The sequence below is a fragment of the Fundulus heteroclitus genome, chromosome 1 (genome assembly GCF_011125445.2).
Source record: "Fundulus heteroclitus isolate FHET01 chromosome 1, MU-UCD_Fhet_4.1, whole genome shotgun sequence".
In the NCBI taxonomy this organism is placed as follows: Eukaryota; Metazoa; Chordata; class Actinopteri; order Cyprinodontiformes; family Fundulidae; genus Fundulus; species Fundulus heteroclitus.
In genome coordinates this window covers 38,514,266-38,537,864 of record NC_046361.1, presented here as the reverse complement: position 1 = coordinate 38,537,864, position 23,599 = coordinate 38,514,266, and the positions used below count along the sequence as shown (strand labels likewise).

General features: G+C 39.5%; 1 protein-coding gene across 1 annotated transcript in view; it reads right to left on the bottom strand.

The window, feature by feature from the left end:
• Positions 1 to 23,189, bottom strand: part of oprl1 (opiate receptor-like 1) — a 154,668-nt gene extending 131,479 nt beyond the window's left edge. The window contains exons 1-2 of the mRNA XM_012880024.3: positions 22,862 to 23,189; positions 7,961 to 8,183 (exon numbers count right to left, since the gene is read on the bottom strand). Coding sequence (XP_012735478.2) covers positions 7,961 to 8,157 — 197 coding nt within the window. The 5' untranslated portion in view covers positions 8,158 to 8,183; positions 22,862 to 23,189. The remainder of the gene's footprint in view (positions 1 to 7,960; positions 8,184 to 22,861) is intronic.
• Positions 23,190 to 23,599: the final 410 nt, after the last annotated feature.

Genomic DNA, 23,599 nt, shown 5'->3' with positions numbered 1-23,599 from the left:
GAGTAATGGATCTCATCCTTACCCAGCCAAGGCAGAGGAGATTATCTCTCCTCATGTGTTAGTAATAGCTCTAATACTGTTTTGGAGGAAGTGATGAGCAGAGGCACACATAGCTGAATGATTGAGCTAACAGGGATGCTTTGCATTATTAAGCCTTTTTTTCAGTGATAAACTGTTTGTGCAGTCTCCATTTTTCTTTCTGCCACCATTGAATGTGATCTACCTGGTACAAAGACAATTACATGATTGCTTTAGAAAAATAGTTAGATTTAAATCAAATTAAAGCTTAGTAATTCTGTTATGCTGCAAAAAGACAGAAATACTCTATTAAGTCTTAGCTTCTAAGAATGGTACTCTTAGTAAAGCATTCAATATTTTACAGACATGTACACTGAGAAGATTGCTGCTTTTCACGCCTCCTACCAAAATTATACCTTCCTCACATGACCCTAACCCTAACCCATGTAATCCAGACTAGGTGTCCATAAAATTATGTCAGAAAGAATGTATATATGTTTCAGATTTAAGCTTTGGTGGACCAGACCCTGTTTCCATAATCATCAGTCTTGCTAGATCTGAATTGAGCTAAATACAGGCTTACATCTCTTAGATCACAATAACTAGATCTCTGTCAACATAAACAGTCAGAGTGTGGGAAAACTAATCCAATCACTCATCATATTATAATAATTTGTGGTTTTACCTGTTCACCTCTGTTTTACCAAATCTGTCTTTCCAAAATTTGTTTTTCAACTTTACAATATAATATTGGCTCAGATCATTCAGCTGTGACATCAGCTGCATGCAAAAGTGTATCTGACCTCTGACAATCAAAGACGTAATAACGGTGATAGTGAAGCTCATAGTATGTGTGCCTTATCTACCAACATTAGGCCAAAGAAGAGAGGGAGAAAAGTTTTTTTTCAAACGTCTTGTACAACAGTCAGGGAAGTTATTTAAAGGTAAGCACAGACAAATCATTGAGAAAGTAGAAGTTTTAATAACCAATTTACACCCAATGTAATATATATATATTAATAACCTATATTGTTACTGCAGTAAATGTTTACATTCTGCCATCGAACCCTCAATGGCAAGAATTTACAGTGAAATGCTGTTTTAGGAGTGCGAAGTTTTAAAAGCTTTGTCAAAAAGTCCTGTCAACTGATCATTGCTAACAAAGACCCAACATATCCAACCAGATGTTGCAAAATGCATGAAACAAAGCAGAACCAGCATCAAGCAATTCACTTAAATTTAACCACCAAGAATAGAATGTAATTATGAACAAATACTTTTCGTATACCTTACAATACCTTACGTAAAGACAAACATGCAGTGGTTCCCTGTTGCTCGGTCAGCCACCCATGCCTTTACCATTTTTTTCATTTTTTGAGATTCCTTTTAGATTTGGGGAAAGAAATAAGCTGTGTTACACCCTCTAAACATTCGGGATAATGCGTCTGAATTGTACTTTCCCCACTAAAACCACTGCTGAAAAAGAACAATTTAGACAAACTAATACTCCAGAACTACAGGCCCATCTCAAACCTAAGATTATTGAAAAAGCTGTGTTTCAACAATTAAACACCTTCTTAACAACGACCAGCCACTTTGATGTTTTCCAGTCAGGTTTCCATGCTCACCACAGTACAGAGACTGCCCTTATCAAGGTATTTAATGACATCCACATAAATACAGACTGTGGAAGAACCACAGTGCTGGTTCTATTGGACCTCAGTGCAGCATTTGATACTGTTGATCACTCCATCCTGTTAGAATAAATGGAAAACTGGGTCGGCCTTTATGGTACAGCTCTCAACTGGTTTAAATCCTACTTAATGGACAGGGAAGTTTTTGTGTCAGTAGGTAACTTTACATCAAAGATGACAAAAATTACATGTGGGGTTCCCCAAGGGTCCATCCTGGGTCCCCTCCTCTTCAATATCTACATGCTCCCCCTAGCTCAGATAATAAAAAATAACAACATCAGCTACCATAACTATGCTGACGACACACAGCTCTACATCACCATGTCACCAGGTGACTATGGACCAGTTCAAGCACTGAGTAAATGCCTAGAAGAAATCAATACGTGGATGTACCAAAACTTTCTCCAATTGAATAAAAACAAAACTGAAGAAATATTCTTTGGACCAATAGAGGAGAGATCAAAAGTTAGCACACAGCTTCAGTCGCTTCAGCTAAAAACCACCAATCAGGCCCGAAATCTGGGAGTAGTGATGGACTCAGACCTGAACCTCCAGAAGCACCTAAAGACAATTACAAGGTCAGCTTTCTATCACTTGAAGAACATTTCTAGGATTAAAGGACTGATGTCTCAGAAGGATCTGGAAAAACTAATCCATGTTTATCTTTAGTAGAACTGATCACTGCAACGGTGTTTTCACAGGTCTGCCTAAAAAGTGGATCAGAACGCTGCAGCTGATCCAGAACGCTGCTGCCCGCGTCCTCACTAAGACTAAGAACGTAGAGAACATGGACCCGGTTCTGAAGTCCTTCCACTAAGACTAAGAACGTAGAGAACATGGACCCGGTTCTGAAGTCCTCACTAAGACTAAGAACGTAGAGAACATGGGCCCGGTTCTGAAGTCCTCACTAAGACTAAGAACGTAGAGAACATGGACCCGGTTCTGAAGTCCTCACTAAGACTAAGAACGTAGAGAACATGGACCCGGTTCTGAAGTCCTTCCACTAAGACTAAGAACGTAGAGAACATGGACCCGGTTCTGAAGTCCTTCCATGGCTCCCTGGATCTCAGAGAATAGACTTTAAAATCCTTCTGTTAGTCTATAAATCCCTGAATTAGCACCAAAATACATCACAGACTTGTTATCAGGGCATCAACCCTCCAGACCACTCAGGTCTTCTGGCTCCAGCCTGCTCTGCAGAACCAGAACCGGAACCAGACATGGAGAAGCAGCATTTAGTTCCTATGCTCCACTGATCTGGAACAAACTCCCAGAAAACTGTAAAAGTGCTGAAAGCCTGAGTCCCTTTAAGATTAAAAACACATTTGTTCAGGATTGCCTTCGACTGTTCTAGTTAAACTGTTTTACTAAAACGTCATTAATTTAAGTTTGTAGTCCAACTGTTTTAATGTTTGCTTTTAGTTTCTGTTTTTCCCAGTTTTATTTTGTTTCTACATTTTATTCCTACTTGCTTTTATTCTGTTTTTCCCCCCTGTACTTTAAGCATGTAAAGCACTTTGCATTGTCTTTGTACTGAAATGTGCTATACAAATAAATGTGCCTTGCCTCTGCCGACGTTAAACCATTTTTTCCTGATTTTTTTTTTTTTAGGAGAGAACAAAAAAAAAGGACACTCTATTTTGCAATTCCTATGGAATTTGTCTTCTGCATTTAACCCAATACCGTAGGGAGCAGAGGGAAGCTTTTTTTAAGAGCTCCTGGGGAGCAATCTGGGGCGAAGAGTCTTGCTCAGGGACCCTTAGTGGCAGTCTGCGGAGTTCCTTCTCAAAATGCAAGCATGCTGCTCTAATCACTGGCCACCACCCCCCCACCCCCCCAAAAAAAAGGAGTGCAACCGCTCTGACAACAGTGCATTTGTAATGCCTAATCCCGACAATGTTGTCGGAGGTAAAGTGTCTGCAGCTCCGGTGGGTAAGGAGCGCTTCACTTCAGGACAAACTGTGATTGTGATTGGTCAGTTGCTGATAAGCCTCCAGGATTGAAGGGTAGCGTCACATCAACTCTGTCTAAATCCATTTTTTACCCCACCATCCCTTTTCTTGTGCTGTCCTGCAGTTTACCCCCCCTGTTTTTCATTTTCCTATAACATGGAGGGGTCCACCTGGCATAGCGTGTTTTATTTTTGGTACATTTCAATCTCAGTCTGAGGCCAAGTAGCAGCTAGAGCCTTTTCCAAACTACTATTTAGACTTTCTTTGTGTCTTATACTTCTCCTTTTGTAGCAGCCTCCTCTCCTGTGACAATGGAGTCTTCCCACTGTCCCGAATGTTTCACATACAACATGTAACCATCACAGCTCTGTCTCTGCCTTCCGTTCCTTCTCTTTTGCTCTCTACCTCTACCAAACCACCAGAGACATAAATTATAGTATATATCTGGGAGAATAAATATTCCAATTTCCTTCTCAGAGGCTGATACGGTTGTGTGCAAAGAGAGTTTTTCTTCTATGGCGTTATGTCTGGGCATGTTTTTTAAACAAACTCTATCTCAAAAAGGTAAACCGCTGCGCTGATAAGAAGAAATTACGGCTTTCAAATGGCATGGGATTGTAGGTTAAGTGCTGCCTTTCTCGGCCTCCTTAAGAAAATGACACATTTATCTTAACTGTAAAATGTAAATCAAAACTTGCTTCTGCAAAGCAAAACGGAATGTCTTTTTTAGTTTTCACACAGATTCCTTTAATCTTTTTTAAATTGTCTTGTTTAAATTTTACAATAGCCAATATATATATATAGTTTATCTCACAAAATGAAATATACTTTGGTATATTTTGACAAATCGAACTAAATAATTACCAGACTATTGCACCATAATTCTCTGATTACTCCTTGAATGGAAAGAAAGGGAGTCATTTACTGTTCAGAAGAAATCTTTTAAAACAGGCAAGTTGCTAAAGCAGCTGTCCACAGCTAGGCTTCGCAAACATTCTGCATCTCCTGGAGATGAACTCCGTGCAGAAGTGGTTATCATCACATTCACCTCAACAATAAATAAAGCAGAGTCTCACTGAGCCAGGACTGAAAGTCCTCTGGATAAATGGACACTTTTATTTTCAAAGCCCTGACTTGCTCCGACCTGCACTGAGTCTGAGATTATACCTTTAAAGTTCTTTAAAGTGCATGTGACAGCCAGCATAGCTTTATCTACTTACTGTATGGGTGTGTAAATACCCACCACATTTATATAAAGTAATATAAATATATACATGTAAAAAAAAACTGCTGTTATTTAAATGAACCATTTTACACATAATTAGCTGTTTATACATCACTTGTGGGTAGATAAGCAGTTAATTTCAAGCATTTAGATTTCTGGAGTCAAGTAACCCCAGGACAAAGAATGAATCACTAATAAAAAATAACTGGCAAAGGATGCTTTCTGGAAGACATTGTGATGCTATGGCGTGACAGAGCTGGCACCACTGAATTAAGCGCAGCTTTTAATCAGATTGAGCAATTACACGCTCGTATGAAAGGAGCAACAGAAAGTTACAGACGTTTCTTTGAAAAGAAGTCTCTTTAATCTGTCCATCCACTAGCAATGGCTGTTTATCCTTTTAGAGCGTCACGAGGGAGCGGAGGTGATTCCCAGCTGACACAACCGTATTCACCTTTAAGCCAAATGCACCAGACCGCTGCGCCTGCATTCCTGCGGACTATAGCGTCCATGGAAATCTGGGAAACAAAGAGGCTGCTTGTTGGGCAAGTTTGTGAAGAAAGATTGTGTAAACCTCAGAAAACATATGAAACGAGCAACATTCAGTGAACGCATAGATATTTGTCAGGAAGTCTTAGAGGGAATTCGAGGCTAATGAGTGTAGGATCCTCTGCCGGATTATTCATCTGGTTCATTGCCTGATGAAGCTTTTTATCATTTCTGGATCACTCTCCGTAAAGATAAAGCCTATAAATCTCATATTTAGTAACACGCTGTGCTGATTGTCAGCACCGGTTGTTCTGAGTGTTTTCCCAGAGTTTACAGAGTCAAGCAGGAATTATGGCAGATTTAGGCTTAAAGTGAACATATTTCTTTAGGCTGGAAGTAATAATCTGGCGTGCCTCAGCCAGAGTTCTGACTAGAATCTGATAAGAAAATATTTTGATACATAACACATACAGGGGTTTGGACAGTCTGCTGCTACATGTACTGGGAGTTATTTAAAAATGTGTATCCATTCAGCTAAACACAGTTCTGAAAATCAAGAATGAAATTGTGCTTCAAACTCTGAGATCCAATTAAATTTGGAAAACATGTGCTCATTTTGAGAGATTTATATTTCTTTATTTACTTACACACACACATATATATATATATATATATATAGTGAAGGAAGAATCGATATGGAATCAATGCCCTCCAAATTTAATATGCTGTGCTGAACTCTGCTGCACAACAACAACAATATAATTAATGTGTAGTGTATTTACATTTTTTTTCAGAATTTACAGATAGATAATAATAGGCTAAATCGCTGCTCGAGCTTCTTAGCATCCCAACTCCAGTTTTTACTTTCTTCAGCATCTTATTAAACTGACTTTAAACCCTAGGAGCTGTAATATGGACAATTTCAATGGTTTTGAAACCTTAACATTTTAAGATCACAGTATACCTTGATACCGACTACTGACCCCTTTTTACTCTGATTTGTCCAATCACATCATTAACAAGTTCATGATTGCCATGTTTCTATCGGCCCATTGGAGTGGCTCCAATTGGGTGATAAAAACATGGTTACACCATAATTAATCTGCTGTAAAGCAGCACACATTTCTATTCAATTCATTACTAATGAATTTGGATTAGTGCACAGAAAACATGCACCACTCAGGATGTAGGTTTCAAAGAGGTAAGCAACAGCTGTAGGATTTTTATAACATATACCATAGGTTATTGTTTTGTTATTTTAATCATTGCAGGGTTTGTGTGATTTCACCACTGTTTCAATTTTGTGGAATTGTATTTTCTTTAGACAAATAATACATCTCAAGGTTTAAATATGACCAGCAAAGTCTCACTCATTCCATTCACTCCTGTTTCTAATACCTGATCCAACGATTTGGTGTACTTTGATTTAATTTGCTGTTTGTTTACACTATATGCCAGTTATGCCAGAAAAAAAAAAAGGGTAAACAGAGTAGAGAGCTTATGTTTTAAAATGCTCAACTCCAGAAGGATTTGGGGGAAAACATTGAGAAAAAAAATCATTATAATCATTTAGGGTTTCTATAAACCCTAAATGTAAGTGTTACTATGGTGACAGTTCCTGCATTTATAAATACTAGGGTCACTGCTCAGCCTTATATGATCAGAATACATATCATGATCAAAATGCTAGAAAATCCAATTCTATAGATTTATAGAATCATTAAAACAAAAACAACTAAAATTCAGTATTTCTCCAGTTGACTGCAAAGGTAAAAATGCACCACAAGCATGATCAGAGCTTCTTGTTAGTTTGCCTTGGCTGCATGACATGGAAGTCTCAAGCAACCAAATATTTGTCCTTTCCATAAGACTAAAGTGCTGCAAAATATTATATTGACATAAGCCATTTTTCTCTAAACACCATTATAATCATACACAAACAAACGCTGCATAATACCAACTAACGAGAAATCCACAAATGTTTGTTTGAAACAAATCCTTGGGACAATACAACACCTGGCGCATGAGGCATACGGGAGCAAACAGCGCTGCCATAGAAATATCCACACAGCAGGTCAGCGTGCTTTGATGAAGTAAGGCGCCAACAATACAACAAAACACGCCACGTGTCATTGTCCGCAATCTGTTTGTCATTATGAAATTAACTCTGAAACTATAATAACATTCACAGTGTTTTTGCAGCATCAGTAAAGAGAATGGACAAATGTCATTAAACATAAACATTCAGTTGCTGAAGAATTATTTTGCTTATAGTTTCAGTTTTACCCAGAAAAAGGAAAAAGTATTTTTTTTTATTATTAATTAATAGCTTTGAGCAATGGAATCAATCAATGACCAACTTACCACTGGGAAGTTAATGGAATGGTAAAGAAGTGGCCTGTTTGCAGTCACTGTTAGTTATTTAATTAAAAAATGTAACTTAGAGATTAGACACATGTCATCTTTGGTTTAGCTGCAAGGAAAGCTTCGCTTTAAAGCAAAAGACTTCCATTATTAGAAACCTCTGGAAGCTTAATGATTTGATTATAACCGTAGAAATGAAGAACATGTTCTGCACTTACCTGATGATGACATACATGACCAGGAAGTTCCCCACGAGGCCGATGACGCAGACAATCATGTAGACCACCACGATGGTGACCTTCACCCCCGTTGGCAGCAAGGTGTCTGTCTCATTGTAGCCGCCGCTGAAGTTGTTGTGGAAAAGGGAGTCATTGTAGAACTGCAGGTCAACCAGCAGGTCCTCTGGGAAATCCATCTCTGGATGAAATGAAGAGGCCTCTCCTAGCCCAAAGAGAGAAGAACCAGACGTCAGCCACACAGAGAGCTAACATGTTGGATAGCTTATAGATCTTCATATGCAGTAGGCTGGCTCAGTACCAGAATCAATGTTAAAGCCGTTAAGACATATACAGTGAACACATTCCTAATCACCTGCTGTATACAAGAACGTTATTAGAGCTTTACCTCGGTAAGAAAAAAGCTATTCACAAAGCACTCCAGGTCTTAAGAGAGCTCCTCTGGTGAAAAGACATTGGAGTAGGGAAGATGGTGGAAACAGAGAGAGCTGTTTGGCTGATCCACCACATAAACAGTGGAGGAAATGAGCACAAAAACTTATTTAACAGTAACGCAATTATTAATATGTAGATAAGATCAACTTTACCCTCCCCATAGGGGGAAATTAATTAGTCTCAGGGTCTGAATGGGTTAACGATGTGGCTCTAGTAACATAATTTTAATCGAAATAGATAAATAATAGAAAACTATTCAATAATCATGAATAAAAAGGGGAGAAATGTACAAAAACTATGAATTATTGAATAGAGATTGTAAATTATTTAGAGATTGTAAAATGCTCTCAACAATAAAGATTTTAGAAGAACTGGAAAAAGTTGCTGGAAAAAAAAGTTGCAGGAACATATATAGATAAAAACACACTCTAGAATTAAAAGAGGAAAAATGTAAAAGGGGTGAGAAAGTATTAACTGTATTGCACATAACGATGTGTCCAAAGCCCAAATTATCATCTAGAAATTCACTTGTGTGATGATATCTCCTCTCTGGCTTTGATTGCTGGAGCGCTTCTCACTTTCTAGGCTGGTGCATGACAGCAGAGAAAAAGATGCATTGGTCTGGAGCGCAGTTATTTAATTGTCACACAATTGTCAATTAGGAGGTATATTTTGTACGATTAGTTTTATCATCATGACACACATTGCTTAATCCACTCTAATCTATTAATTTCTCTCCAATGAATCTGGGGAGCACATTTCAGTCTTTTTGTTTGTTTGTTTCTTGCATCAACCAATCACAGCTCTTAGAAGACAGCGTCACACCTAGAAAAGGGCTCAACCACACCTCCTTAAGATAGGAATTTATGTCATCTCCTTCCTCAGAGTCGCTCTCAGCAGCATCTGAACCATTTTAAGATAGGAATTTTTAGGCTAAGTTAGAGCTCTCTGAAAGGACTCTTTGTGAATAAGTGCACAGATAGTTACAGACCCTGTTTAAAAACACATGCAACATTTTTACATGAAATCAGTCTAAACTTCTATTTTTTATTCCGCTTTTTTTTAGAAACACTCCAAACTTTTTGTTTGGAGTGTTTTTTTTTCTTTTTGCAGCCTAAAGTTTTTATTTTTATCTGACATTTTTAAGTATTTCAACCACCTGGTAACCTTGCCTGCAAGCTGAATTCTCGCGTAATTTGTGCTTTCACAAACACATGAGAATCCATCTTGTACCGCTGCCATCTCAATTGTTCGGACCCGAATGATTGAGATGGTAGCCTGGCTGGTCAGGTTAACCACCTGATCTAATGAATGTTATGCTAAATAACTATGATAATTTATTGACTTTATTTTTGCTTGTCTTAAAGGAACAACAAGTAATAATGACACGTAGTGGTTAGAATCAGAACAACACATACACGCAGCCTGCAGTTTCAAAACGGTCCGTTGCTGCTGCTGATTTTTACTTCCATGATACCGATCTATGTTGTATTCTGTTCTATTTCTGGTCCGCTTATCTTACAGGCTTCCATGTTTGCACGCTGCTGCTCTTTTGTCAAAATAAAATACCAAATGCTGAGCTCTGTTTTGGGTACCCTGGGAACTCTCATATGATTGGCTCAAGAACCAGGAAGTAAACATGGTCTACACTCTGAACCCTAGTTTTTCCAGACCGTAACTCTACGTTTGAAAGGAGAAAAAATGTGACTAAGACATTGTTCATGTAGAGGACCGATTGTTTCATTGATTCAGGTTGATTTTACAGTAAATGTTTTACTTATTGCTCCTTTAATGCTGTATTTACTTTTACCTTTAATGAAGAAACAAATCAAGTTGAGTGAAGACTGTGTCATAAAACATCTTGATTGATCAGTGAATTTTAGCCCTGCTCTGTATCTCCCCAGTCTGGATTCATGCAAAATGAAAACATTATCATGTTTAATCCCCAGGTCGCTTTATGCAATAAGGGTTTTGAAATTGGTTCTAGGCAAGAGGTGCGGTACACTCTGGACAGGTCACCAGTCCATCACGGGACAACAAAGAGGCACAGAACCACACACACACACCTAAAGACAATTTAGAGAGACCAATTAACAGTCCTGTTTTTGGACTGTGAGAGGAAGCCAGAGTACCCAGAGATAACCTTTGCATGTACAGCAAGAACATGCATACCCCATGTTGAAAGACTCCAGGCCAAGGATTGAGCCTAGGTCCTTCTTGTTGCAAGACAACAGTGCTACCAACTGTACCACTGTGCAACCCTCAATCAAGACATTTTAAATGCAGTATACAAAAAGGTACACAGAAACATTGTTCTTGTATATATGAATTTATACATTTTCTACAAAAGAGGAAGACATGGGTGGATTGGTACAAATAAGTCTGGTACTGATCTGGGTTATCTGACTGTTAAGTGTTACTCAAGGGGACAGACTGGGGGATGAAACTGTCTCTGTGGTGGCTGGTTTTAGCAAAATAACACTCTGTAGCGGTAACCTGAAGGTAAAGATCTGAGTAGTTTGTGTGCAGGATGTGTGGGGTCTGCAGATGTGTGAGATGTCCTTTTCCTGACTCCTAGACTTGAACATGTCCTGTATGGAGGAATGGTCAGCCCCAACGATCCACTCTGCAGACCAAATCGCTCATTGCAGTCCGGGTATGTCCTGTTTTGTAGATGAGCCAAACCACAAAAATGATGGATGAACATAGGACAGCCTGAATAATGACAGTATAGAACAGCAGCTCATCTAGAAGGCTGAACTTGCCAAAGGAAGGACAGTCTCTGCTGTGTCTTTTATTCACAGTGTCTGTGTATGGGGATCCTCTCAGGTCCTGAGAAAGGGTGGTTCTTGGGAACCGCAAGAGATCCACTGCAGACGCAGTGCAGCTGGGGATGGTGAAAGGAGGGAGTGTGAAGGATGTTCTCTGGAAGTCCTTAAGCTCCAGCTGGTTCTGACTGCAACACTGGACTAGCTGATCCACCTGCCGTTCGTATGCACTCATTGCGATTTTGGACCAGACCAATGCCAGTGGTGCTGTCTGTAAACATCCGGAGTTTCACAAACGGCCGTGCTGAGGCACAGTCATTTGTAGACAGAGAGGAGTGGGAAGACAACACAACCATGGAGGGTGCTGGTTTTGATGATCCTTGTGCGGGAGAATTTGTTCCCAGTCTCGCCTGATGATGCCACACTGCAAAAATGGATCTAAAAATAAGTAAAATGTTCTTAAATTTAGTGTATTTGTCTTTGATTTGAGCAGATAAATAAGATTATCTGCCAATGGAATGAATATTTTGACCCCTAAAATAAGATAAGTAGGCATCCTGCACTTGAAATAAGATGATGGAGATGAGTTTTTCCTATTTTAAGAGCACCAATCTTATTCCATTGACAAATCATCTTATTTACCTGCTCAAATCAAGGACAAATACACTAACTTTAAGAACATTTTACTTATTTTTAGTTCAGTTTTTGTAGTGCAGACAGTCAGGAAGCTGCTGATCCGCTGACAGTTGGATGCCTGCGGGAGCTGAGTGAGCTCCTGGTGGAGAGTGTCTGGGTTGATGATGAGGATCCTTCTTTCAACCTGTTTGTTCGGTAACCAATCTGCGAGGGGTCCAGCTGCTGGCCTGTGATCTCCGTCAATGCTTCAACACCAGTCACTCATGACCAGACATGTCACGCTACGGGCTTGTAGTCATTCAGCCCTGTAATGGTGCGATAATGCAAACTGGGACGATAGTGGACCGTTTAAAGCACAAGAGAACCTCACAGTTTCGGAGAATTGTTGAAGATCCGAGTGAAGCAGGTTGTTCCTCCCAGCTGCAGTCAGACTCTGCTTTTTACATCATGCCAATGGTTGCACGGGTTCTGATCCGATCATGAATCGTTTACGATGTCTCCCAGATGCTATAGTAACTTGCACATGCCATAGCTACTTCAAGATGCTGCTGTACTATCATGCATATTGCATATTATATTATTGTGTGTTCTGTAAATAGGCTGGAGTTTCTCCACCGTTAAACTTAAACATTTAATTTTATTTTATGCAATACAAATAAGTGTGCAATAATTGCTCTAGTATTTACTCTTTTATTGTCTATTGTTGATGTTTCTTTAGAAAAAACCTTAGATTAGACTAGCTGTTTCACCTCTTCTTCTTCATTGCTAATAATTGTGTGTAACTTTGTGTGTCTTTGCCACTGTCACACCCAAATTTCCCCATTGTGGGACGATATTTTCTTATATTATTCTATCTTATCCTATCTTTTGTGTCAGAGTTTGATGTGGACGATTTGGTGGGAGGCGGGAACGACTGGTTTCTGTTCAGGAAGGGAGGACAAATTCCTGTAGGCCATGATGTTTCTCAAAGCATTGCAAACTCTAGCTGGGTGAACAGTTTAAAAATATATATTTTCAGCTTCTCGCTGTAGCTTCTTTTAGCTGCCTTGATCTCTGAAACAAGAAAGAGGCTTACAGCAGTGGTTATATATGCAAAAGGTCCTGGTCTGCACTATTGTCCACACAAAAGCATATGCAGATGTCACAGTGTCAGTAAGAGAAATAAGGTCAGTGGATGAAGTTGCAAACGCACTCTAATCTCTGCATTCAAAGCATGCCTGTAACATATTTGTTGTCTCAGTATACGTGTACTGCTCCTAACCACAGACTTAGAGGTTTTCGCCTTTTGTTCGACTTGGGATGAGATAAAGCAGTGATCAGAAAGTCCTAAAGCAGCCCTGCTGACACTGCGGAAAGTATCCTTTAAGGCTGTGTAGCAATGATCCAGTGTGTTATCCCTGGCAGGGTATTTTACATGCTGTCTGTATTTAAAGGCTCATTTGAGAGGTTTACGTTGTTAAAATCACCTAGAACGCAGAAGAGACAGTCTAGGTGTTTTCTTCTCCATGGCTGTCCTGCAACAAGCATTTCTGACTCTGACATGCTGGCTTGTGGTGGGATGTACTGGACAAAAACAAAGGAAGAGGTTGAGAACTACATTTTTTACAAAACGCGTTGACATCAGCACACCAACCTTCATTAATATAAAAGCAGATTCCTCCCGAGAGTGTCAGCTGGACACAGCTAGAAGCCTGGCATCAGAAGAGCGATGTCCAGGGTGTGCTCACAGAGCCAGGCTTTGTGAAACAGAGGGTGGCAGATTTACAGGAAGTCTGAGTTTTGAGAGTTGAGAAGCAGCACTTTGTCCGTTCAGTTGGCCAGGGAGTTGACATTAGCCTGGTGGACTGAAGGCAAGGGTGTAAGGAATCCCCGTTGTCGAAGCTAACACTTGCCCTGTTTTCCTCGCCTGCATCTCTGGTAATATCCATAGATGCTGTCAGTGAAGTTGGAGTAGATAAAAAACGAAGAAAATGCCTAAAGAGGACTGTCTTATTTTTAGGAGTTCCTCACTAGGGACAGTAATTGCAAAATTGTAGCAGAAAGCAGAATAAACACATGAAAACACAGAAAAAACGAGAGAGCAAAGCATCGGCGCCGCCATCTGTGGAGCCATCTTGTTATGAGAGTCAAGTAACTGCAGGTGAAATGTCTTATATCTATCCCTCTAAGAACAGGAGGAATGGGGCAGGTATCTGTTTGGTAGACAGGAGACTTGCTGAGAGGAACTGAACATATTGTTAAAATATTTCTTCCTAACTACCTTTGCGGCAAATAAAGACCCCACAGTGGAGACTCTATTGACAGTATAATTCAATAATCCAGGTGAGTGTGAGGCGTCTTCTGATCACACATGCACATCACCCCGCTAACATCAGCTACTGCTACAAGTACAATCTAATTCTGTGGGAAACACTGCAACACCCCGGCATAAAGCCCGCATCAGCAATACATCAAAAGGATGCCCGTGAACCCTCCGCCCTCCGTCTCTCTGCTAATCATGAATATTCATCACATCAAAAAAGCAAAGTAACTTCACTGTGTAGCTGTATTTCCCCTGGGTTACTGCTCAGCTCCATATACAGGCATTATATACGCTCCAATATGTCTCTCTCTCTCTTTTCTCTGCCTTCCACCCCTCCACTCTTTCTTCAGCTTTCCCTTCATATATTTATGCATCGTTATCCCTTCCTCCCTGATCTCTTGTTGTCCAAACTTCTTTTCTTTTTCATCTGGCAGGTTTTGTTTTCGCAGGCAACATGTATTCTGTTTTTGTGTGTGTGTGTGTGTGTGTGTGTGTGTTTTAGCTGCCTTAGCTGTGATGAATAAGGAGTCTAACGGAGAGCCTTTAGTGTGTTTCCATGTAAGGCTGCAGCACCGTTCTGGGTGGGCTGTTGTATATGACTTTAGGTACGTGTGAGAGGACAAAGAAGTGCTAATGACACTCATGTTTTTATAAGCATGGATGCATGTCTCAGCTCGTGGTGAAAGATGTCTGGGTGTTACAGTCCTGCTTCCCAACTTTGCCTTTATTAACGAGACATAGTCACAACAGAGCCATACAGTCCAGCCTAATCATGCTCAGTATGGCTCGTAAAGCATGTGTTTGCAACAAAAAACAGGTACAGCTGTCGTTGATACAATCTTCTTAATTTTTGGACTAATAATTCTGAACTTAAAAAGTTCTCTTTTCAGGATAGAACGATACTACAACATACAACCTCAACATTATTTTAAACAAAAACTAACTATATTTAAGCAAATTTCCTTTTACATGTTACACTTTAATCACATGCTTTTTATAGCTATCAATAACCTTCTGGAAAAATTTGGGCAGGTTGTTTGACCACTCTTTTGATAAGCCTCATTTGAACTGATTGGTTTCCCTTTTACAACTTATGAATGTAGATCCATCATTTTCAACAGGATTGAAGCCGGAGCGTATCCAGAAGCTTCGTGTCAGTCTGCTTTATCTTTTCCAAACCGGTTTTGTTGTGTTGAATGTAGGATGTTTGTCTCGTAAGAACAACAACTCACTGTCTCCAGATTTCAACCATCAAACCCAACCCCCCACCCCCCCCCGCCCTCAGATGAAAGGAAAAATATTTGAATGTTAAAGAACATTTAACTCCAATGTGCTGTTGTCATGAAGGCCAAGCCAAAGGCCTATTGTGGAAACATTTCAAGTCAGATGAGACACAGATTGACATGTTTAATAAAGGAACCATGCTCGGAGGAGTCAAGGTGCCACATTAAAACCTAAAACACAATTTCAAGTGTTTGGCTTGGTGGAAGCAAAATAATGCTTAGGGTCGGATTCACTGCCAGAGATGCAGATGCATCACACAAAGTTGTTTACTGTTCTAAAAATCTAAAAGTATGCGGTTGAGACATTGACATAGTTTTGTGTTTCAACAGGACAATAATCAAAAACACATAAAAATGGCCTTGGAAGGCATAAATCTGCCTGACATAAAGAAAAATGTCTCTGATCTTGATGCTTTTCAAAATCTATGGACTTCACCTAAAAACTTTCTGTGACAGGAAGTCAACCAATTTAAATGAGCTCTATTGATTCTGATAAGAAGAAAGACCAAATGGTAATTTAGAATTAAGGGAAATTTAATAAGCCTTTTTGAGTAACCTTAAACCTGTGTGGTTTAGAAAAAAATCACAATAAATTTAAAAAGTGACAAAACTTTGCACCTTCAAGCATTTTTAATCCTTGAAGTTGTTTGTTACATCAGCTTTACTCTACAAACATGAAAAAACTAATCAAATTAGCCTTTAACAACCCTAAAATAAAAGCAAATCCATTATTTTGAGGATGCAACAAGATGACATCTTGCTATATGCAACACATTTGATGTGGCAACTCATTAATGCTCCCAACTTTCACATTGCATTAGTTTTGTTTTAATGAAACAGTTTTTTTTTCTCCTATGTCATGTGGAGTTTCTATCACCAGCAGTGAAGAAAGTAATTATGGCTGACAAGCCTGGAATTACTCCCAGGGAGTGTCGTTTTCACATTTTTCAGGACTTATTTGTGTCAGAACATCTTTTCCTAATCTTTGCATTCTGGTTAGGCATGTCTGCACTAACTCAACTTCAAATAGAGGTCAACATATCATAAAGTGGGCATTAAATGTTGGGTACTGTGAAAAAGTTTATAAAGTAGTGCCCATTGACTCCTTCAGCAACCTCCCGGTGGGTAAAGATGACTGTAACTCAGACTATTACAACAATATCAAAACAAACATGAAACATGTCTGTTTTGGGGATTAATGGCAAACATTAAAAGTTAAAATCCAAATGGCATGCTGTTTTTCCCCACCCCTTCACAGAGCCTGACACCCCTAAATTAAATACACTGCAACTAACTGCAATCAGAAGACATCAAACTGGTCAATGAATTCCACCTGTATGGAACTTCGGTATAAATCCAACTATTCTGTTAAAGGTAGAGTTGTCAACAGTTCCAGAAGTCCCTTTTTGAATAACTGCGCATGTGCATGACTGTCTTACCTGCTCTTCCGCTCCTCAAAAATCTCCCAAAGCTATTCTGGTCTTATTTCTTTCTACTGAGGCTTTCCTCTTCTTCTTCTCTTAAACTTGTACGTAGTTTGCTTCTTCCGAGAGCAGGACCAAAACTCTGACCAATCACTGCCATTCAGTCTGAATGACAAGATTGGTCAGTTTTTACTTACAGACTCATTTCTATAGAGAAAACACCTATCATTAGCTTTGGCTGTCAATTTCTACATCTCATATTAAATAAAACTGTGTATTCTTCAGTGATGGTGTCAAGGCATTGGTTGTTTATACCTGTAATATTCTGTTGGTTTTGCTTATTTTCTATATCTCTCTTTGCAGGTGTAGAAGCAGACTCTGAGGATGTTTTCTTGTTCTCTCTTCTTCCTCTCCTCTATTTTTGTCACCGTTTCTCCCTTTTTGCATTTTATCTCATCTTTTTCTCTTCCTTTTCTCTTGTACCTTCCCGTTTTTGTGTCCAGTGAATGTTTAATAGTCCCAGATCTCAGAATAAAATCCAATAAAGCTTCTTGCATGTATTATTCAAGCAGAGCAATATGGCGAAAGCAGTAAGGCTCCACTTGTGAGAGTAAATCTGTTGGGCTCTTTTTGGCATTAAGACAACAATTATTATTGCTACACTACCACACGTATAAATAAAAAAAAACTGTCATGGTGGAAGAACCATTTCACCCAATGCAAAAAAAAAAAATAGTTTCTGACCAGGGTTAGCACCTATAGCTTTAGGGACTCTGGGTTTGTTGGAAAACATGGTAAGAAAACAGTATGGTTAAGTGGAAAGAACACAATAAATAGGTCAGGAGTTTGAATAAGGGTTAGATTATATAAGAACATCCCATACTTTTTACACGTCACTGACCATAGTTCAAGTCGTTATATGAAAATTGAAAGAATACGCCACAGTTGCAAACATCCCGAGACATCCCAATTCACTTGAACTAATAAGTACAGGAAAGGAGAACATAAATCAGGGAGGGAGCACAGAGACTCAGGTAGCTCTGAAAGATCCTCGGCCATCCACTGCCCAGTAAAGAGAATCTGTTGACAGGACAACTATTACGCGTGCATTTAACACAACATGTGGAGGATGTGCTCTGGTCAGATGAGACCAAAATGGAGGTTTTTGACAAAGCAGCTCAGTGTGTGGAGGAAAGCTCACAAAAATTACACAGAACTTAACATCCCCAATGCAAAACATGGTGGTGGCAGCATAGGGCTGGGCGATATGGCCCTAAAATAAAGATCGCAATATATTAAGCAGTTCACTTCGATAATGATAAATTAACAATAACACTAGCCTACCTATACACAGCCAAAACAAAGCAACAACGTTTCTTTTAATTTTTTTTAAACACAGAAAATACCAACATGGGCAAAATGACGTTGGTTATTGTTGTATATTTCCATGTTGGTAAATTTTCGGTTTATCGGCCAGGCCTATGGCAGCATCATGATGGGGACAAGCAATGAATGGGAACTGGTGGTAAGTTTGAAGTTTAATAAAGGCAGGAGAGCTTCTGCGTGCCGTCTTCCTCACCTTCTTTGCACAAAACAGTCGCACACACAGCTTCATACTACCAAACATGCAGAGTGTTCGGAGATGAAGAGGAAAAACTGTGAAAGACCCATGGAGCGCACTGTCAGTCAGTAGTTACAGTGCAGAAACTCCCGCTGGATGTGTGCAGGAGCTTTGTCTCAAAAAGCGGTTGGATTTTAACAGCTATAGATGTGTTTTTTTTTGTTTTGTTTTTTGCACTTCAAAGTCAGCGAAGTTCCATCTGAACTCGCTGTGCAGCGTGCTAACTTCATCAGTAGCTTGTGCACTTGGGATCTCAGCGAGGCTGACTCCCAAACACAGCGAGCAACAGTGCATTGTGAAATATGCAGTAATACTGGTGGGCCAACAATGAAAGACGTGTATATTCAAATATCTTGTAAGGCGTGCAGGTTTGTATTGGCTGGAACTTTGCGTATCTGTTCCAGAAGCTACAAAAGAGTTAAGACTGGGTTGATGGTTCACCTGCCAGCTGGAAAATGAACACAAATATACAGCCAGAGATACATTTGAATGGTCTGGATCAAAGCATTTTTATGTGTTAGAATTGGCCGGTCAAAGTCCAGACCTAAATCAAGATCAGATTCTGTGGCTCAAGGCTTGGAAATTGATTCTCACAGACAACCTACCTCAAGTCTCACTGAATTGACAAAAAATGTCCACCTGTAGATGTGCTAAGCTGGTGGAGACATTTCCCAAAATGCTTGCTTGCTGTTATTCTGTCCCTTTGTGGTGTGGCAGGCTAAGTCCGTGTCTTTGATATGGAAGACATGGATTCAAAACCCAGTTACATCAAGAAATCATCTGACTTAAAAACTCTGCCAAGCTTATGTGCTAGCTGTAATGACTCCCTGAATAAGGGAGCAGTCAAAAGGACTTGCCTTAGTTGAAAAAAAAACACGTGTTCATTTTGAGTTTACTGTAAAACTGGTCCAGATCTTAGTGACTAAATATGTAATTGTAGTTAGATTATGACAAATCGACTGCTACAACAGACTACTGACGTTCCAGTGTAATGTGTAAGACTCCCGCTGAGTAAACTATTGTGTAAGAAAATTTGTGCTTACAGAACAAGACCAAAACAATTTCAGCATCATTTTTCTATTGTGCCTTTGAAAAACATTTTTTTTTGTTTGTATGATCGGGGTTCGTGAGATATTTGGTCAGCAATTAACCATCCAAGTATTCAAGAAAGCACTTTTTAAAGATCAAAAGCAATCTCTGAAAATCCTGCAACAAAATATTTGAGCCCCTGCAATAAAACTCACAGTCAAGGAGATGTTAAGAAGCCACAGCAGATGTAACGGGGAAACTCTGGAAGAAGACCGGGCTAACAGGCGAGCATTAATTATTGCTAAACAAATATACACAAATGTTATCAACAAAATGAGTCTGCAGGTACATGCCACAAAACATTGACTCAGCTCACTGCCTTCCTCAGAGGAAGCATGTAATACAAACAGTTATTAATAAGCCCAAACAGTTCAGGTAAACTCGAGGAAGTCGCAGTCTCTGCTTATTTTCCACCTGCCAACATGTTTACAGCTTTTTTAATGCCTATGGGTAAATAATAAAGACAATCCCAGTTTCTGTTTCATGTCTGTAATGCAGTGAATATGTTGTGCAGTGTTTTGTTGTGCATCTGAGGGCGATGCTGGAGCTTTCACAGAGGCAGCGGTTTGTTGCATCAACCCTCAGCTAGCAACTACAATGCAGGCTGGTTCTACTTCTCCACTGACTTATCGGTCCGAAAAGACAATTCACTGTGGCTGAGTTTATTTAGAATAAAACCAATTAACAACAAGAGTCCTCTCAAGGCACTTTACAAAGGAAAACACACAGGTCAAATTCAAATCCAGTTACATCCAATCCAATTAGTCCAGTTGAATTCCTTCCAGAACAATCCAGTTGCTACTCAGTCTAATCCATTTAGACTCAGACTCCAATGCAGCTGCATACCATCCTGTCCCTGACAAATGTAAGGCAACACAATCAAATTCATAAATCCTAAAATGCCAACGAGAAGCCAAGAGAAATCAAATCTGCAGTCTTCAATAATAAAACCTATCGAAGGCAGTTTCTCTTCAGTTTAGCCGAACAGCAGACACGGAGCTGGAATAAGAACTGATTGCTGTTATTCAACCCCTTTATAAAAGGTATTTTTTTTAGCTTTTACATCACTGAAAGTGTTTCCTTTGCATGATGGCAGTCAATTGTGAAGCCACTGCATTGTAAATCGGTGTAATAGCATGACTCAAAGATAGATTGCCCAGATTATAGGGGTTTAGGAAAACATTTAGCATATTTCGGCATTAAAAAATGGTTGCTAGCACAATAAAAATATTTAATAAAAACGGTAATGATCATTAGCCTAAGAAACTTGCAAGCCTAAGGTTTTATAGAAAAGATCTTCAGCAGAGGATTTATCCACATCTGTTGCTACTGCTGCCACCCTGACCCTCGTACCAGTGGCATAAAGATTAAAAAACAAACTCCAAAAAGGTGTGCAGCCCCTTCAGAAGCTCCCGGCCCCCAGAACCCCCTAGAAGCCCTTAAAGCTGTAAAGTGCAGATGTTGCTAATGTCATCACCAGTGCGTGAAAAATGAAAGGACATCAACGGTGAGTCAGTGAGTACTTGAGTTTTCCCCAAATCCAAAATATTTTGCCACCGCAAAGAGACACAGAATGCTTAAAGATGAAAAAAATATAATCAGACAGTGAAACAGTAGCAAAAATACTCAGCAAGCTTATTTTGAAAGGACCCTTACAACACCTGTAGTTGTCAAACTGTAGGCAACACTAGCCAGGTACGCTTTAGGTAAATATACTGCACTACTCTGTGTTTACAGTGTAACTCAAAAAAGCTTCAAAAGAGTTTTTGAAGCTTTTTTAAGATGGATATTATTTTCTATTACAACAGGGATGCCCTGTGATGCATTGTAGGTATGTGACATAAAGATATTTTCCAAAAATAAAAGAAAGCAAAGAAAATAAGAAAAATGTACATACTCTGCTAACTAAAATGTGAAGGATGCAATTCAAATATGAATGAAATAATTAAAATTTTCAAGTTTTCATTTTGAAATGAACAAATATACAGAAAGGTAGCTTTAAAGTTAGTATTGCATACTGAAAAGTTGGAAGTTTTTACATCAAGTCTGACAAAGAAATTAATTATACAGCAGTTTCTTGGCATATCAAAGTATATCATTAAGTGTTTAACATTATACAACCTTTTTTAGTGAACATGTGCTCTACATGGTGTACTTTCAATGCTTGAAAGTACACCATGTAGAGGAAGATATTAGCTTATATTGCTAACAGCAGGCCTGATCACTGAGTGTTAGGTGCATTAGGAACTGAAACACAGTTACATTGTGTTTTCTGTTATTCTCAGATTTAAAGTGACAGTATCTTAGAGTGTTGGCTATTTTGATCCATTACCATTGCATACACTGTAAACTTCTTGTAATTTCATACCTGACTTTTTCTCCTTTTTTATGGTTAACAGTCCCAGCTGGGGTTGGCTGAGACATTTCATGTCAATTTTAAAAACAGTTACGAAATGTGAAAATAATTATCAGTGCTATAATTTACTTGATTACCTAGAATTCCATTGCTTTAACACAGAATGTTTCAAGATATTATTTTTTTATTCAGCGATTTAAATGATGTTTTTAATATAAATGGCTCTAGATACTTTCTAATATCAACCAAATGTGTGCCCTGCTATGTTATAAAGGTTTAGCAGGTCAATAATGATTAATTAACATTTGTTACAACTGATTACAACATTAAATTTATTAAACAAATATTTATATTTACTGACGGATGTTTCAGAAGAATAAATGGTAAGTGCTGTCTCTCTTTTTAACACAAATTGTTTAACAGGGCAAGTCTGTTTCACTTTATTTTTCTCATACACACACTCTGTGTGTGTATGATATATATATATATATATATATATATATATATATATATATATATATATATATATATATATATATATATATATATATATATATCAAAAAGCCGAAGATGCGCGTCAGTCGCGGCAGGTCTTCACACTAAACACACTTTTCAAACTTCCAGCTTTTTCTGCCTTGCAACAGGGCACTCAAACACAACACCAGGACAATTACACGAGCCCTTAAACGCACCACGCTCTCTGGAAACAAGCGCAGTTTGCTCCACGGGTGCGCGGATGCAACACTTCCCTGGCGTGTCACGAGCTGTGGCTCTCTGTTACGTGGAAAGCTTTCACCTGGAGTAGCACGCGACGTAAACACAGCGAGAGGAGCACGCGCGGTCAGGGGCGCGTGTTGTCAAGCAGCGCGCGCTGCAGTGGTCCGGGGACACAGACGTTATGAGGGAGAGGGAGAGAGAGCTGGAATCAAAGAGCTTTGTTGCAGCAGGCTGCGCACAATCCGCCCTTACCGGTGCTGATAGGACCTGACTGGGCTCCGCGCAGCCGACACAATCCCGAGAAGTTGCAGCTTCCTCCCCCTGTCACCGGCCACTCTTCTGTGTCTGACCGCTCTGCCTCACTCTGGGGGTTGTCTGCTTTTAACTAACCGGTCACCTGCGCTGTCATCACAAGTGGCAAGTTAAAAGGCTTAGAACCCCCCTCTAAAAAAACAAAAACAAAAGGCAAGACAAATCAGCGGCGGATCCGAGCAGAATTTCCCGGGATGAAACCAGGAGAGCAGCTTCACCTCCAGTAAGCATCAGCTGGCAGAAAGACGCAGGAGGAGGAGGAGGAGGAGGAGGAGGAGGAGGAGGAGAGTCCGGAGGGCTGAACACGCAGAGTGGAGCTGCATGTTCTGCCTCTCTCTCCCTCCCTTTCTCTGATCGATGGAGGTTTTTTCAACCACTCCCTCCTCTCCCCCTTTTTCCCAATCCCTGCTGTAGCAGAACCTATATGTCGGATGTGCATTTAAGTCCTTTGCCTTGTGTTCAGACAGCTGGGGGTCTGTCTTTATTTGGAGTAGAGCACAGTTGAACTTATGGCCAGGAACAGACACATGACGAGGAGACAACCTGTGGCTGAGCCAGGGTTGCCTACAAAAGGTTCTGACAGACATGAACAGTTTACAGACTGCATTACACCATTTAACAAAAAAATAAATAAATAATACAATCTGATCACATTTATTTATTTATTTTATCTGATTT